This window comes from Argiope bruennichi, chromosome 6 (genome assembly GCF_947563725.1).
Source record: "Argiope bruennichi chromosome 6, qqArgBrue1.1, whole genome shotgun sequence".
Taxonomy (NCBI): Eukaryota; Metazoa; Arthropoda; class Arachnida; order Araneae; family Araneidae; genus Argiope; species Argiope bruennichi.
This window is the reverse complement of record NC_079156.1, coordinates 43662254-43677191: the sequence shown is the minus strand read 5'-3', so window position 1 is coordinate 43677191 and position 14938 is coordinate 43662254. Positions and strand designations below refer to the sequence as shown.

The 14938-nt window shown below is 30.8% G+C and overlaps 1 protein-coding gene across 1 annotated transcript in view; it reads right to left on the bottom strand.

Annotated features, from left to right (window-relative positions):
- Positions 1-14938, bottom strand: part of LOC129971729 (GTP-binding protein REM 1-like) — a 120165-nt gene that overhangs the window by 67799 nt on the left and 37428 nt on the right. The window contains exon 2 of the mRNA XM_056085706.1: positions 7574-7665. Within this exon, the coding sequence (XP_055941681.1) occupies positions 7574-7665 (92 nt within the window). The remainder of the gene's footprint in view (positions 1-7573; positions 7666-14938) is intronic.

The window sequence follows — 14938 nt, the reverse complement described above, 5'->3', positions numbered from 1 at the left end:
AATCCTCAAGCTAAATATCAAAAAAGCTCAATAACATATAGCCAGGCTTTATTCCACAAGATACGAAAAACTGGCAAAAAAAAGTGCAAAATGTATATATTTAGCACTTGCAGAAATCACCAATACACAGGCAAACAGTAAGTCGGAATTAAACCGCAGCAATATCAAATTACAGCTTGAGGGCTCTCTCTACGATCAACGCCCCCCCCCGGAAAAACCTTAATTACACAGATTTGCTTAACTACTCTCACATTTATATAGTCTCTATGAAAGGTAATGAGTTTTCGAGAAGAATCTAAGGATCTTGTAACAAAGTTATTATCATAATTCTTGTATTTTCAATAAGCTTCATTTTTGTCATCAAAATCACATAATTTGTCATCGAATCATCTAATAATTACTAAACTGTCGTCAAGACCAGAGATCATTAACCTGGCATATTTTTAGTCTCTATTTACAATACATGTAAATTTTTCTTTCTCGCTACGACTCTGCAAGAAAAAAATATTACAGATTTATAACAATATTGTATTGAGAAATGAGATTGCGTCTTTCATAAAGTGTGATTCATTGAGTAGATATTTCTGCATTAAGGGTTTAGGAGTACTGGCGCAAATTTACATAATTAGTTAGGAAATAAATGGTATCATTTTCTTGTTGAATTGCTTATTCTTTATCTCAAAGTAATATTTTTACCAAAATACTGAGTCCTCAAAATACTCGTATTTTGTAGGGCAAATTGTTTTAAGATACAATTAGACTTGAAGAAAATCCAATATTGCAGTCAAACTTAAATTTTTCTTTTTCGTATATGTAATATGAAAGGAGAAAACGTTGTGATCTTCTAAGAACACGAACTCGAGATTTTTATGAATCTCCATGTTATGGATATCCATGAGTGCAAAATATCCAATTTTTTTTGGTGTTATGGTTGCATGTCTCTCTCAAAAGGGCTTTATACTAGAGGGATGAAGTTTGGAAATGGTCTTTACACTAAATTTCTAAATTTTTATCAAATTTTGAATAAATTCCATTCATAGGAAATCTGTCAGTTTTGTTGAACGCGATAATTAAAAAAAATGTAAAGAGATTGAAAGTGAATTCTTATCAAAGGTATATTCTAATAAAATTTTGATACATATTTGTCAAAGAGTCGACCGTTCTGTCGATCTATAATTTCATATAGATGTTAATGCAATAGCTCAAAAACAGAACACTTAAAAAAAATGAAATGCAGTATGTGATCTTGTTACTAAAATACTCTAATCTTGTGTTAAATTTTGACTTCAGTCGGTCGAGAAAAAGAATCAAAAATACATATTCTAATTTCTATCTACGAAACTCATATGAGGGACTCTGTAAGTAACAATTTGAACTCTCTTGGCGTACACATTGTTGTCCAAGGTTTATAAATTTTATATTATACATAGAAAGTAGGGATATATCATCTTTATATAAGAGTAATGATGAAAAAAAATTCTGTTATATCACTCCTGATGGTTTTTTTAAATGATTATTTACCAAATTTCCTTATTACTAATTTGGAAGTACAGCTAATCAATAGCGAAAACAAGTGAGAGAATAAAATATTTTAATGATCGGCAAGAATATCTCAAATTTGGCAGCCACATAGAATCAGTTTATAAACTCTAACCGAAATTTCTATATCTTGGTTTATATTTGTAATTAAATGATACTTCCATTACTCAAAAGTGACCTTAACACTTGCCCACATTTTGAAACTATTCTAAATTATTACATAGAAAATCTTAATTAACCAACAGCAGTGCGCAATTGAAGAATTACGATCATATCGAATGTGTCTGTTGGGAATAATTTAAATTACCTCTTAAATTGAAGATGACGATTATTTTTTTTAGATAATTACATTTAAAAAAAATGTAGGTAAATATTCATTTCTATATAAATATTCCTTTATTTAATTAGCTTTTTAATTGAAATGATGCATAATTTAATTGCCAATTAAATTAATTTCCGTTTTCGAACAGCAACAAGAAAAAAGAATCTTTTTCTAAGATATCAGTTATGATTCAATTAATTTTATTATTTTTTTATGATCATGGTATATATTCTCTTAAAAATTTTAAGAGAAACTTTCTGTATCTAATTATTTGAGCAACAAAATTCTGGTAATAAAATGAAGGGAAAACCTACATTTATAGTATACAATCAAACAGTACATCACATCTTTTTTATATTTTTTAAAAGTAATTCGCTTACATAAACCAGTTTGTTTATAAATTAATAGCCGCCTTTGGCGACCAGCCGGTTCGCCAATTTTAATGTTCGTTAAAATTTTAATAATTAAATATTTTATGCAATTTCTACTTTAATAGCTTCTTCATCAAAATATTTTAAAACTTCAAATTTTGATTATCATATAATTCATTCATAATATTATAAAAGGCCTTCAGTCATAACGTAATATGTATCTCTCTCATTTTCTGTTAGCACCCGTAGAATTTATGCTTTAAATTAAAGTGGAAAGAATTTATCTTCAATTAATATAATAATATTTTTTACTTAAACAAAGCATTTTTTTATAATCTGATTACTGAAAATAGAGTCACTCAGCGTTTAAACTTTATGGGCAGTAAAGAATATCTTTTTAAATTTATGTAATATCTCAAGAGTTGGTCAACAAAATTTTCTTAGATTCATTATGAGCAGATCGATTAATTAACAATGTTTAATTTTAAATGCATCAAACACTAAGAAAATAAAACGAATCGTTTAAAATAAACGGTTGAAAACAGGTTTTAAAAACACTACTTAAAAAACGATGTACTTAAAACTATAAGCATATACAAAAAATATATAACTAACATAAATACAATTTACTTACAAAAGCATGCAACTAACCCAAAAATAATTTAAACCATCCATTGATAACGTTGTCATGGCAACAATCAGAACAGAATGCGCATGCGTGAATTTTCTTCGCCGGTTACGTAACGCAAATACGTGATTTTTTCTGCGCCAGTTGGGGTAACGCTATGCGGACTAGAAATTTTTAATTTCCTTTATTCTGTTTTATTTTAATTCAAAAGTACTTCAGAATGAATCTGAAAGATTGATTCATTAACAATGTTTAATTTTAAATGCATCAAACATTAAGAAAATAAACAGAACCGATTGAAATAATCCGCCGAAAAATTTTAACCCTAGCCTCATTACTGTTGGGAGAAAAAAAAACTGAAGCCTTTCTCGTTTGGCGCTGGGGATAATGGAAGATTTTTTTGGTGGAAAAGTTAGTTTTTAATTTATAATTAAAATTCTAATTAAAAATTAGAAAAAAGAAACCCCAGGTGCACATTCCCAACCTCCAAGGTATACATGTACCAAATTTGGTAGCTGTATGTCAAACGGTCTGGCCTGTAGAGCGCCAACACACACACACACACACACACACACATTGAGCTTTATTATAAGTATAGATTACTATCGATTTAATATCGACATTAAGTAACAATGAAGCCCAAAGAATACTATCTTTAAAATATCAAAGACCTTTTAAAATTTCCTTTCCATTAAGTACAAATAAAATTAAATATTAATTGCATAAACATTCATGCTTTCTTTTATTTTAAAAAATAAGTATAAAAGTTTCCTACATAGAATTTACTATATTCGATCTCTTTTGGAACATTACATTGTATTAAAACTATTTTTATTTTACCATCTTTAAAATCTCTGTTATAAGAAATGACAAATATATCTTCGTCGGATTCTCTGGAAATTAATTGCATTAAATGATTGTTAATATAGACGAAAGAAAATAATATCATTATACGGAATAATTTTGCAACAAAATTTTAGTAATCAATCAGTTAAAGAATAATTAACAAAACCATTTTTGCAGGAAATTATCATTTCTTTTTTTTTTTGTCATTTACATCATACAGACACATTATACGAATTACGGACATGGTTATAGGCAAAAACACATAAGAATTCTAGACGAACACATTAAATATTTGTTGCAGACGATTTTTTTCACAATCTCGAATTGATGTTGATATTAAAAAAAATTAAATGCTCAAAATAATGAAGTTTAACTTACGTCTGCAATAATGAATTAAATAAAACAACTAATTTAAAGGAAATTTAATATTTTCGATTTATTTATTTGAGACATTATTTACTTCTACTTCTGTTCTTTATTGACTGTTTAGACTTTTTTACATAATGCTTTCCAAATTGGATATAAAATGAGACGCATTCAATAGCAAATATAACGTCATATGTCATCTAATAGTATCTAAATGTGGGTTATATTACTTTAAGCAATAAAAGCCAATTTCCTCATATTAGAAGCTTAATAGTTTCTAAAAGTAAATTGGCGCATATAATATAAGCCTCGTAAACTTGATTTGATTCTATTTTGAAAAACATTAAATCATAAAATATTTTTCGAAAGATATACAATAAATTACAACAAATAGATATGTTGAAAATAAATAGTTATTTAGGCATATTACCTTGGTTGCGTTATATTTGCTGTATAAAGTTTCCAAACGAAAAATAATGATGAAATTATACTTTTAAATATTTTTCTGTTTAAGTATGTAAAAATCAAAAAATTCTAATAAATTACTGCAATTAATTAAGTGCACTTATAACTGCCTAATCTACTTAAATTACATATAACTTGTAAAACGTAGTAAACATAATATATAATTTGTAAACGTCTCAAAAAAATATCTTACTGTTGCCACAATCTATCTACTAAAATGTCATTTTTAAGAAACAATTGAAAACAAAACTAAGCGCGCATTACCCGAATGAAGTAATAAAGTTCACAAAACAATCGTTTTTCATAAAACCATGAGTAGTTTTATTAACTTGATATAATGCTGGGTTTATACTCGGCCAGTTATAAGACGGCCAGAAGGAAGCGCATGCGTTGAATGCTGTCCGGCCCATGGTAAGTAATTGTTCCAACAGAACAACAACATACAGTTGTACTGTAATTTTTTTTTCTTACTGCGCATGCGTTTGTAGAATTTGGTAGGTTTTTTTTGGGTGGAAAAATTGATGACTTATTATAGATTGATGTCCGACATTTTTTGCTCTTTGTTTTTTCTAATGTCAGGTTTTTTTTTTCATTTTTTTTGTTATTTTTTTCTGTAGTTTTGTTTTTCAAATTTAGATACGTTTACTTTTTATATTTCACCGAGTTTCATTGTGTAAATATTCATCATTTTAATATGATACGCATTGAAAAAGAAAATTTCAGGGATGCCAAAACAGCAATTTATATCCAAGCATGGAATGCCTGAATCTATTCCTATGAAATTATAGTAAACATAAATAAAGTCCCTTTCTACGCTTGCGCTGCCTACTGGCCGTCTTATAACTGGCTGAGTGTAAAATGCACAATTTTCAACATCGACGATTTCAAGTTCGTTAAATAAAAAAAAAAAAAAATCTAATAATCTTGGTAAAAACGATTTATTTTTTAACCGCGCTCGCGTGTTTAATACACACGATGCTCCAGCTTTAAATTTATGAATTACTTTTTTAAAACTGTGGTTGCAATCAGATTTGAAAAAAAAAATTTTAAATCATTTTCAAATAATCTTCTGTTTGCTGAATCGCTAAAACAAGGAATAAATATGATTCCCAGAATCTGCTTGAAAATGATTATAATTATTTATGGAATACTTCTTCCTGTTTATTGGTCTCACAAAGCTATGAAAACACATAATGCAAAGGAAACACAAAGATGGTTGACGTATTGGATGGTCTTCATGCTCTTCCTTAAATTCTTGGAATGGATTGATGTTCTAGTAAGAGCTTGGCTGCCACTCTACAATGAAATTATTCTTCTAGCGCTTCTATGGATGCTTAACTCTGAATTTAACGGAAGTAGATTTCTATACAACTTCTATCTGAAGCCATTTTTATCCAATTATGAAACTGAGATTGATTCTTCAATGCATAAAATTTGGAGCACAGTTCTTGATGTTGGCTTGGAGATCTCATTTAAGTCAATAAAACTTGTTACAAGATCAGTACTGGGGTTATTAAAAGACGGAAATTTCGATGATCTCTTAGGAAAATCTTCAACCGGACATTATGAGAATAATCGAATCAATGACTTTTATGATTTTTTAAGTTCTACAGAATCTATGGAATTTTTTAATAATGGGAAATTTGCTGACAAAGCATCAGGTGATGGATGCTCGCTATTTGAATCAGAATCACCTGAAGATTCCTGTGTTCCCGCTCCAAGACAGAAAAAAGTGTGCAAAAGGAACAAGCATAATAAATCAGTAATGGCAGCAAAGAATTTCCAAGCAAAGCCTCATGAAAAGTTATTAGATTAAATTAAAGATTAAATCATTTTCCTGCTGAATGTCCAAGAAGGAAATTAAAGATTTGAAGTATAATGGATACCAAAAAATACTTTTGTAATTGATGAACTCTTGGAATTTTTATTATCAATTTATTTTCAATATATTCTTAACAAAATTATTTTTTAATACTACATTAAAAATTTGAGATTAAAGATTTATCGGGTGGAATTATGAAACAATTACAGTTTTCGTATTTATTTTTCTGATTTCAGGCCAAGAATGCCAAAATCATGCCAATCTTCCAAACACTATCCAGATGTCCATTATTTCGGATGGAGAAAAAAAAATCGTTTCCTAGCAAGCATTTTAGAATCGTAATAAAAAATGCTAGTTTTCGGATTCCACTATAATTGAACGTTTGGCGCAGTGTGGCCAATTTGGCTCTTGTGCCATTAAACAAAGCCAAACTAAATCCGCTATAATATGTAGGTGCACTAATAATCTGCCCAATGATGTAAACAACAAAATTTCTGGGTACGATCGGAGTTTAACGCCCTGCTTGGCGCAATTTTTAAAAATCGCCAACAACGGTCTTGCGAAATGTTCAAAAGCAAGGGAGCAGATGTCCAATCATAGTGCATAATAAAGATTGCCAGCTTGGCGCGTTATCGCAACTTGGCGAAGAAGGGGGTTAAACTCCGGTTCACTCAATTTCTGCCTATCTTTTTATTTTTTTAAATCGAATTTTAATAAGTATTATATTCCACAGATCGTATTGTAGAATTGTTATAGCTCTAGCATCCTTTCAGCAATTTTATTCTAAAACATTGCAAATTTCCGAATTATTTAAATTTTAAAAATAAATTCTTTTTATTCTTGTGTGTTTTTTTAAACGTACAAGTATCGTGATGAAAATAATCTCATACTATTATTATGTAATTCTAATCTACTGAAGTTTTCATTCAGGCTTCCATTTTGAATTTTTGAATGAAATCTTTTATTAGAATTATTTTTGAAAAAAAAAACAATTCTATTTCGCGCAATCCATAAACTTTGGCTATGTAGGATTCATATAGAAACAAAACAATTGTTTTCTTTTTTATTTTTCAAAATAATAGGGAGCAACTATTTTCCACACATTAAATTTAGCATTCTTGATTATAGCTAATGCACCTTCTTAGTAGATGAAACTGATTTTCGATTTCGATTTTATGAATTCAAAGAATTAAGTATATAAACAAATAACTTACCATATTGTCTAAAGGTAAAGCATTATCCAGGAAAATAAGCTCATATTCCACACCATCCAAAAGTACAGATACACATTTTTCGAAGTCTTCATCTGAAAAAGAAAATAATGCTTCTAAAAACATACTTCGAGTTTTCTAAAACAGCAAATATACGAAATATTCTGGGTATTCATAAAAAAAGACATTACTTTATGCTATAAACGTATTTATGTAAGATCTTGAGCTTGTGTGGGGTATTGGGCATGATGCACTAAGAGTGAATATTGCATATTTTAGAAACAGATTCCTGGTGATCCAATCAAACATGGAAATTTATTCTACCTTTTCTTCAGTGGTAAATAATTGTTTACTTTGTGGTAAATAATGGTTTTTTTTTCTACCTAGCATTTTATTTCCTCCTTGAGGCAGATTCTGTTAGGTTCGGAGAAGGAAAATAGTTCAAGGGATGTAACAAGAATAAATTCCATTCCACTTTATCTGAATAAAATGGATGCCCAAAAGATAGTTATGTGAAATATTTAAATTTTGATCGTTTTATTTGGATATTAAGAATTTTGCATTTGGCTTCTTGGAATATCTGGCGAAAAATATACCAGGAAGTTTTCCGTTTTTGTAGGAAAGGATAGTCGTCAAAGATGCTTTAAAAATCAATATGAAAAGGGCATGTTGTCTGCATTATAGATTCTGGCTTTGGTATTTTTTGGAATAGTAACAAAGATGTAACATCTAACTGTGTGTTACCATCACTCTCTTTTTGTTGCAGGAATTGGTGGATACTCTTAACGATGAAAGTAATTCCTCATTAAGAGTATTGTTACGAAATTTCCGGGTTCGATTGGATAGTGGAAGTGATATGGCGTGGAGAACGCTCAATCAGCAGGCGTCAATAGCAAAAAAACAACAACGACGTTTATTTACACAAAGACGACGAGTACACAGACGACACCCATGTACAGCAGAGACGAACACAGTAGACGACAGTAGCACACTTCAGTAGGCAGCAGCACACGAAGCTAGGGATTGCAATACCGGACCAAAATTACATACCGGTATTCGGTATTTTTTAAATCTTAATACCGGGATACCGGTTTTAATACCGGTATTAAAAATTTTAGAAAAAGAAAAAAAAAACACAGGCGTTTCTTTTTTTTTTATTTGCTAGTTTTGTTAGAGAGTATAAATATCACAAAAAATAATCTGTAATAAATTATAACAGTATATAATCACAAAAAAGTAAAGAAACCTCTTATTTATTTAAATCACAAAAAAAGTGTAAATATCACTATTCAGTCTGTGGTACTATTACAAATTTTTGTAATGTGATCTAAAAAAACAATGCATCAATGAAAAGTAATTTTGTGTAAAAATGACCAGCTGTCGAAAGCGCTCTTTCGGCATCTACGCTAGTTGGTGGTACTGTTAGCAATGCGCGATATACTTTTTCCATGTATTTACCTCTAAATCCCTCATCTTCAAATAAATCGATTTCTTGTCGGATGGTTTTGGATATAGCTGATTTCAGTATTGTATTTTGGTTCGTTGAAATTTTTTTTATTTATTGCTAATTCTAATTTTTGTTCAAGAGACAATTCCTTTTCACTATCAACAGTAGTGACATCATATTCGATAATTGAACCGAATTCTGAATGTGGATAGGTTTGTGGCAAAAAATTTTTAAGAAACTTTACTCTAACTTAATCAGATTTGAATTGGTTATTTTCTTTTCTTCTTTTAATTTTCATTTTTAAAATCATTAGAATTACGTAAATACCATAAGACATTTTCTATTTCGGTATGCCTTTCTTCTGTGCGATTTTTCAATGTAATATATAATTCTTCAAATACTGATGTGTGCTGTTCTTTCAATGACTGCAACATGAAATTTATTGTTGCATTAGCTGTTAATAAATTAAAATCTCTCCGACATAATGCCTCAATAGTCAGTTTTATTGGAAGTAGAGCCGATATAGTTCTGGATATTAAGTCGAATTCACTATCTGAAAAATTAATTTACAGGTTTAAGTCGATTATTGCTTTTTGGATTGGATTTCTCAGTTTCAAAAATCGTTCCATCATTAGGAGTAAACTGTTCCAACGTGTCTTAGAATCTATTATTAGCATATATTCTGTTTTATTTTCAGTTAGTATATATTTTAGTAACATATCCTTTTTATAGGGGAACGTTTAAATATTTTAATAATTTTTCGAACTTTTTAAATTATAGGAAACAATTCTTGATAGGTTAATATTTCACCCTTATTAGCAATATCTTCTTCAACAATTACATTGTCATTATCTTCATTGTCAATATCCCTCTTACTCTTACTGTTTCCAAAGTTGGAATCCGAAGTTTCTATATCCACAGTATTTGAATTCTTCTGTTCTTTAGTGTTTTTGGTATAATACATCTATTACTCCTAATTGAATTCCATGTGCATAGCACAATTGCTGATTTGCACCAATCAACTTTCCAACTTTTTTCATAATTGTTGCTCCATCATTCGTTATGGATACAATATTTTCTTTCATGGATAATCCATGTTTCGCTAATTTAAATTTGAGCAATTAATTAAGCCATTAATTAGCTAATTAATTTCGGCCGTTAGGGAGATATAAAAACAAAAACGTATACTATATTGCTATGTTCGCGATACCTGAACTTATAATGGAGACAATTTTAAAAATTTCTAGTAAATACCGAAAAACCGGTATTTAAACTTGATAATACCGGTATTACAAAATTGTACAAATGGCTCAAAATACCGGTATTCGGTATCCCGGTATTGCAATCCCTACACGAAGCGGATAGACAGAATCCAGCAGGAGAGGGGTTCCTGGGAGCTTCGCTCTACCGTCTCTCTAACGGCTGACATTTTCGCTTTAGCTGCCGACTCGCTACTTCTCAAACGCCTTCACATACACCTCTCTTTCTTCTTCGCAGCTTCAGAGTGCCCGTCTTTTATAGTTCGGGGAGGCGGGGCTAGAATCTTCAGACCAATCAGGACGTCTCTGGATGTATCTCGGTTCCTACTGGATGGATCGTGAAACTTCTCGAACTTTCCAGTATGATCCCTTTTGTCGCCAAAGTCGCCAAGTTAGTCGCCAAGCTCTGAGTTCATTGACGCTCAGCACGCACAGGACAGATCGTACATCCCGTCTTACTTACGATGACACTAGTCGTACTGGGAAACAAATTACTGGTTTATAACAGTATCTATTTGAGCTTTTTATAGCAAAATAATATATATTATTGTTAAATCAAGAAAAGAGGACAATAGGCAAAGTCTGACGTTAGAATAAAGGAATGACTTTAATATATTAAATTTGGCATGTAATTTTGCCACTACAAGAGTAGATTTGCGCCAAAGTTTTGCTTTAATCTGTTGGGAAAGACGTGAATAAACACAAGTTCGATTTTCTGGAATAGTTGCCAAAACCCTGCCAAGGATCACACAATAGATTAAGTAAAATTGTTGAATTCATGCCAATGATTAGTATTTCATAGTTATTTGTACGCCAAGAGCTCTCCGAGATAATACCTTTACTAGAGTATATGCGAAAAATATTTGAGAAGATCCCTCCCACTGATTGCATCAGACAATCCACAAAAAGAATGTTTGAGTGAAAATATGTCTATGTATCTTTTTGTCTGCATTATAGAAACTGTTTTCTTTGTTTTAGTTCTATTTCAATTATTGGTTTTTGCATCCTGAAATTGACAGACAGAATGCAAAAAATATTATCAGACCAAAAGCAAACAATAAATGGTAGACGAGGAAAGGACCAAATCTCTTGAATATTTTGCGCTCTTGAAAATTGTCTATTCTGAAGTAAGTGTGTGGTAGATTGAATTACCCAGGACCGAGCCTGCGACGTTAGGCTCCGTAGCCGCGTAACATAACCACTAGACAAAAGTAATGACCCTAGTCCTGAACTGTTAACTGACTTATGAAGCTACCACCACAATACTTCCCCACCAATGAGTCAGTGGAGAGATGAGCGATATTTTCGTGCCATCAATATATCACGTCCGAGTCTCCAATGTGGTAGATCGAATTGCTCAGGACCGAACCTGCGACGTTAGGGTCCGAAACTGCGTAACATTACCACTAGACAAAAGTGATCACCCTAGTCTGGAGGTTGTTAAATGGCTTATGAAGCTACCACCACAAGTGTAGTTCTGATGGATCAAAAAAGATTTACAACATAGGATAAGAAAAAAGCTCCACGAAGGTAAAAAAAAAAAAAAATGATTGGATCTAAAAAAGAAAAGAAAAAACCTCACAATTTTATTGTATAAGAAGTATATAGAAAGTATTGTAAAATTAAAAAAATAAACTTGTGATTTTGATGAATATCCACTTTGAGAACTAACTTAAATCTGAAAAACACCTTTTTGGTATTAAGTCTGTCTGTCTGTCAGGGAACATGATTAATTCCAAAACGCAAAGCGCTAAATTGAGGAAATTTGGTACATAAAATTACAACCAAAACTATAGGCTTCTAAAAAATATCGAACGAAATTTATTCAGAGGAAGTCTGTCTGTCTGGCTGTCTGAGTACAAGCGAACTCGATAACCCCAAAATGCAAAGAGCAAATATGGTACCGATGTTTAGTATCTAAAATATCAAATTTTGAACCAAATCTATCAAACAGTTGACCATCTGTCGGCCTGTGCTTTCATGTGCATTAAAAAATAATAACTCATAAACTCAATGATTTAATTCAATGAAATTCATATGTTGTTTGTCTTGTGATTACAATTGTAGTTTTGTTTAAAATTGTGGTCTCGACACCAGAAAAGAAAACCTTTCCAAAATATATATTATCGCGATAAATTTAGTAAAAATGCAAAAATTTTTTGATTATTACCTTCTATGCCATGAAAGATATTTGCGGCTTTACCGAAAAATCCACAATTTTATGCAGAAATCCACAATTTTATGCAGTTTTATACAAACTTCACTCGAGAGTACGCGATAAAATTTCGGAGAGACCACATTTGCTGATTTTAGAAGCCACAAGCCAACAATACATAGTTAATATTCAAACACTTAAAAATAAAATTTCTAATAAGAAAATAATAGTTAGATATATTAGCTTTTTAATACTTTTTACAGTTTCTTTTTATCACAAATGCACATAAATCTACCCATAAAGATTGAAGTTATGTACATTAATTAAATAAATAAAGGTAATAATTAAATACGTTAATATTAAAAATTAAGGTATTTTAATACCAGTTAATTTATTTTGTAAGATAAATTATCTGGTATCAAAATCAAATTTGTGCACAAAATTTTGAAACGCATTTATTTAACGGAGACCACGCGAGGCTATTTAGTTTGGTTATCAGTAAAAGACATTCACGGAAGAATTCCTTTCAGTTGGCGATATAATTCTTGCAATATGAAACAAGTATCGTTTACTTACGCCAAGATCCGAGTAACTGAATTAGCTAATTTTCCGCTCTGAGCCCCACTATGGGGCAAATCTATCACGTTAATAGGAGTATTCCTGCCGGAAGCTAATCAGAGTCATTTTGAATTATCGCCCATCTCTTAAGGCCCTTTATGGTACTTTGTTTCGGAAGATCTTCGAAACTGGAACTGCTTTGGCGAAAATCGATTGACCTGTCGAGTTCAAATCATGCGCCAATTAAGGGAGATTTCGAGAAGGATTTGACAAGTCTATTAAGTTTAATGGGGATGCTTGAAAACTGTTTCCTTTCGATAGATGGAATCGTTATGTGCCCCGTCATTTAAAAAACATTTATTTCGATGATAGGTGATTAAAAAAAAGTCTTAGAGATATTTTTAGACATAATGGGCGAGGAAAAATGATTTAAACAAAAAGGAATGATTTAAAGAAAATTCTTATTTTTAATATATAAACATAATTTTTTAAACAGAGGCCGAAGAGAGAGAGAGAAGACACTTCCGAATTTTAAACTTCGCTTTTATTCCATCCCGGGATGCCTAATTTATGTTACAAGCAGAAGCGACAAAGCACATCAACGCAGAACGACACAAGAGCGAAAAGAGAAAAGCTACGAAATATTTATCCCCATGATTATATATTGTGAGATTTTGATAGGGATTTCTTTACACGTGTCGATTTAGTTAAGGGAATTATAGGGATCTTTTAAAAGAATGTGTTAGATGGACACATTTTTATCGCTTCACTCGGAGTGTGGGAACTTGTCGATGTCAGCAATTTAATTGAGCTTCTGTTGCATTAAGTAAATAAAAAGGGTGGAACAGCATCAGGAAATAAGATACAATTTTAGAATGAAGTTAATAAGGGCTAAATTAAGATAAAAATTAGGAAATTATTTAGGATTTAATTTAGAGTTAAGAGGAATAAGAGAATTATTACTTATTATATATAAAGTGTGTTAAAATGAAACTATGACGTCCCCCCCCCAAATCAAAATAAAAGGTAAAAGCATCATGTTTTTGACAGTAATTGAAGATCTGATAGATTATTTCATTGGTGATCTTGCGACATATAGGATTTCATAATTTTATTTTTCAAATTATCCTCTCTTTAGCGTCTTGTAGAAATCAGGATGTTGATGTCTTTGATCCTAGGGTTGATACAATTCCTCCCCTTTGGCTCTTAAGTTACAGTTTATTTAGAATTTAAGAGAGGATAATTTTTCAAATTATCCTCTCTTTAGCGTCTTGTAGAAATCAGGATGTTGACTTCTTTGATCCTAGGGTTGATACAATTCCTCCCCTTTGGCTCTTAAGTTACAGTTTATTTAGAATGCAACCGACCGAAATTCAAACTCTCAACTCTGATGTCAATTGAAATTCTCAAAGAGTCTGATGATTCTTTTTTTCTAAATGTGGTAATTCTTCTCAATTTATGTATCGAGAATCATAACATAGACAAACACAGTAAAACACTTTAAGATTGTTAATGAAGTTTGGTGGGATAGACAAGTTTCAATGGGCTCGTTCTTAACAATCAGGGTGTAATAACAGGAGAGAAAGGGATACAGATAGTCACCAGTAACAACCAGGTAAAAGTAAATGTTTCAAAAGGTGCTTGGATGCCATATGTATTGGATTATAGAGATAAGAGATGCGTTTTTATTCTGGACATTTTACTTCCCACCAATTAGATGCAAAATTTGAAACACATCTACAGTTTTCATAACAAAAATATAAAATTTTATTGATATAAGTCGCAGCGTTTTTGGGTTTCACGCGATAGTTATATATACATACTAATAAATAGTCATACTTTTGGCAGATTTATTCTGAAATTTAAAATGCTTATGCAGTTTTAAATATTATACCAGATTTCATGATTATAATTCTTGTTTTTTTTGTTATTGTGTTCACATGCACATC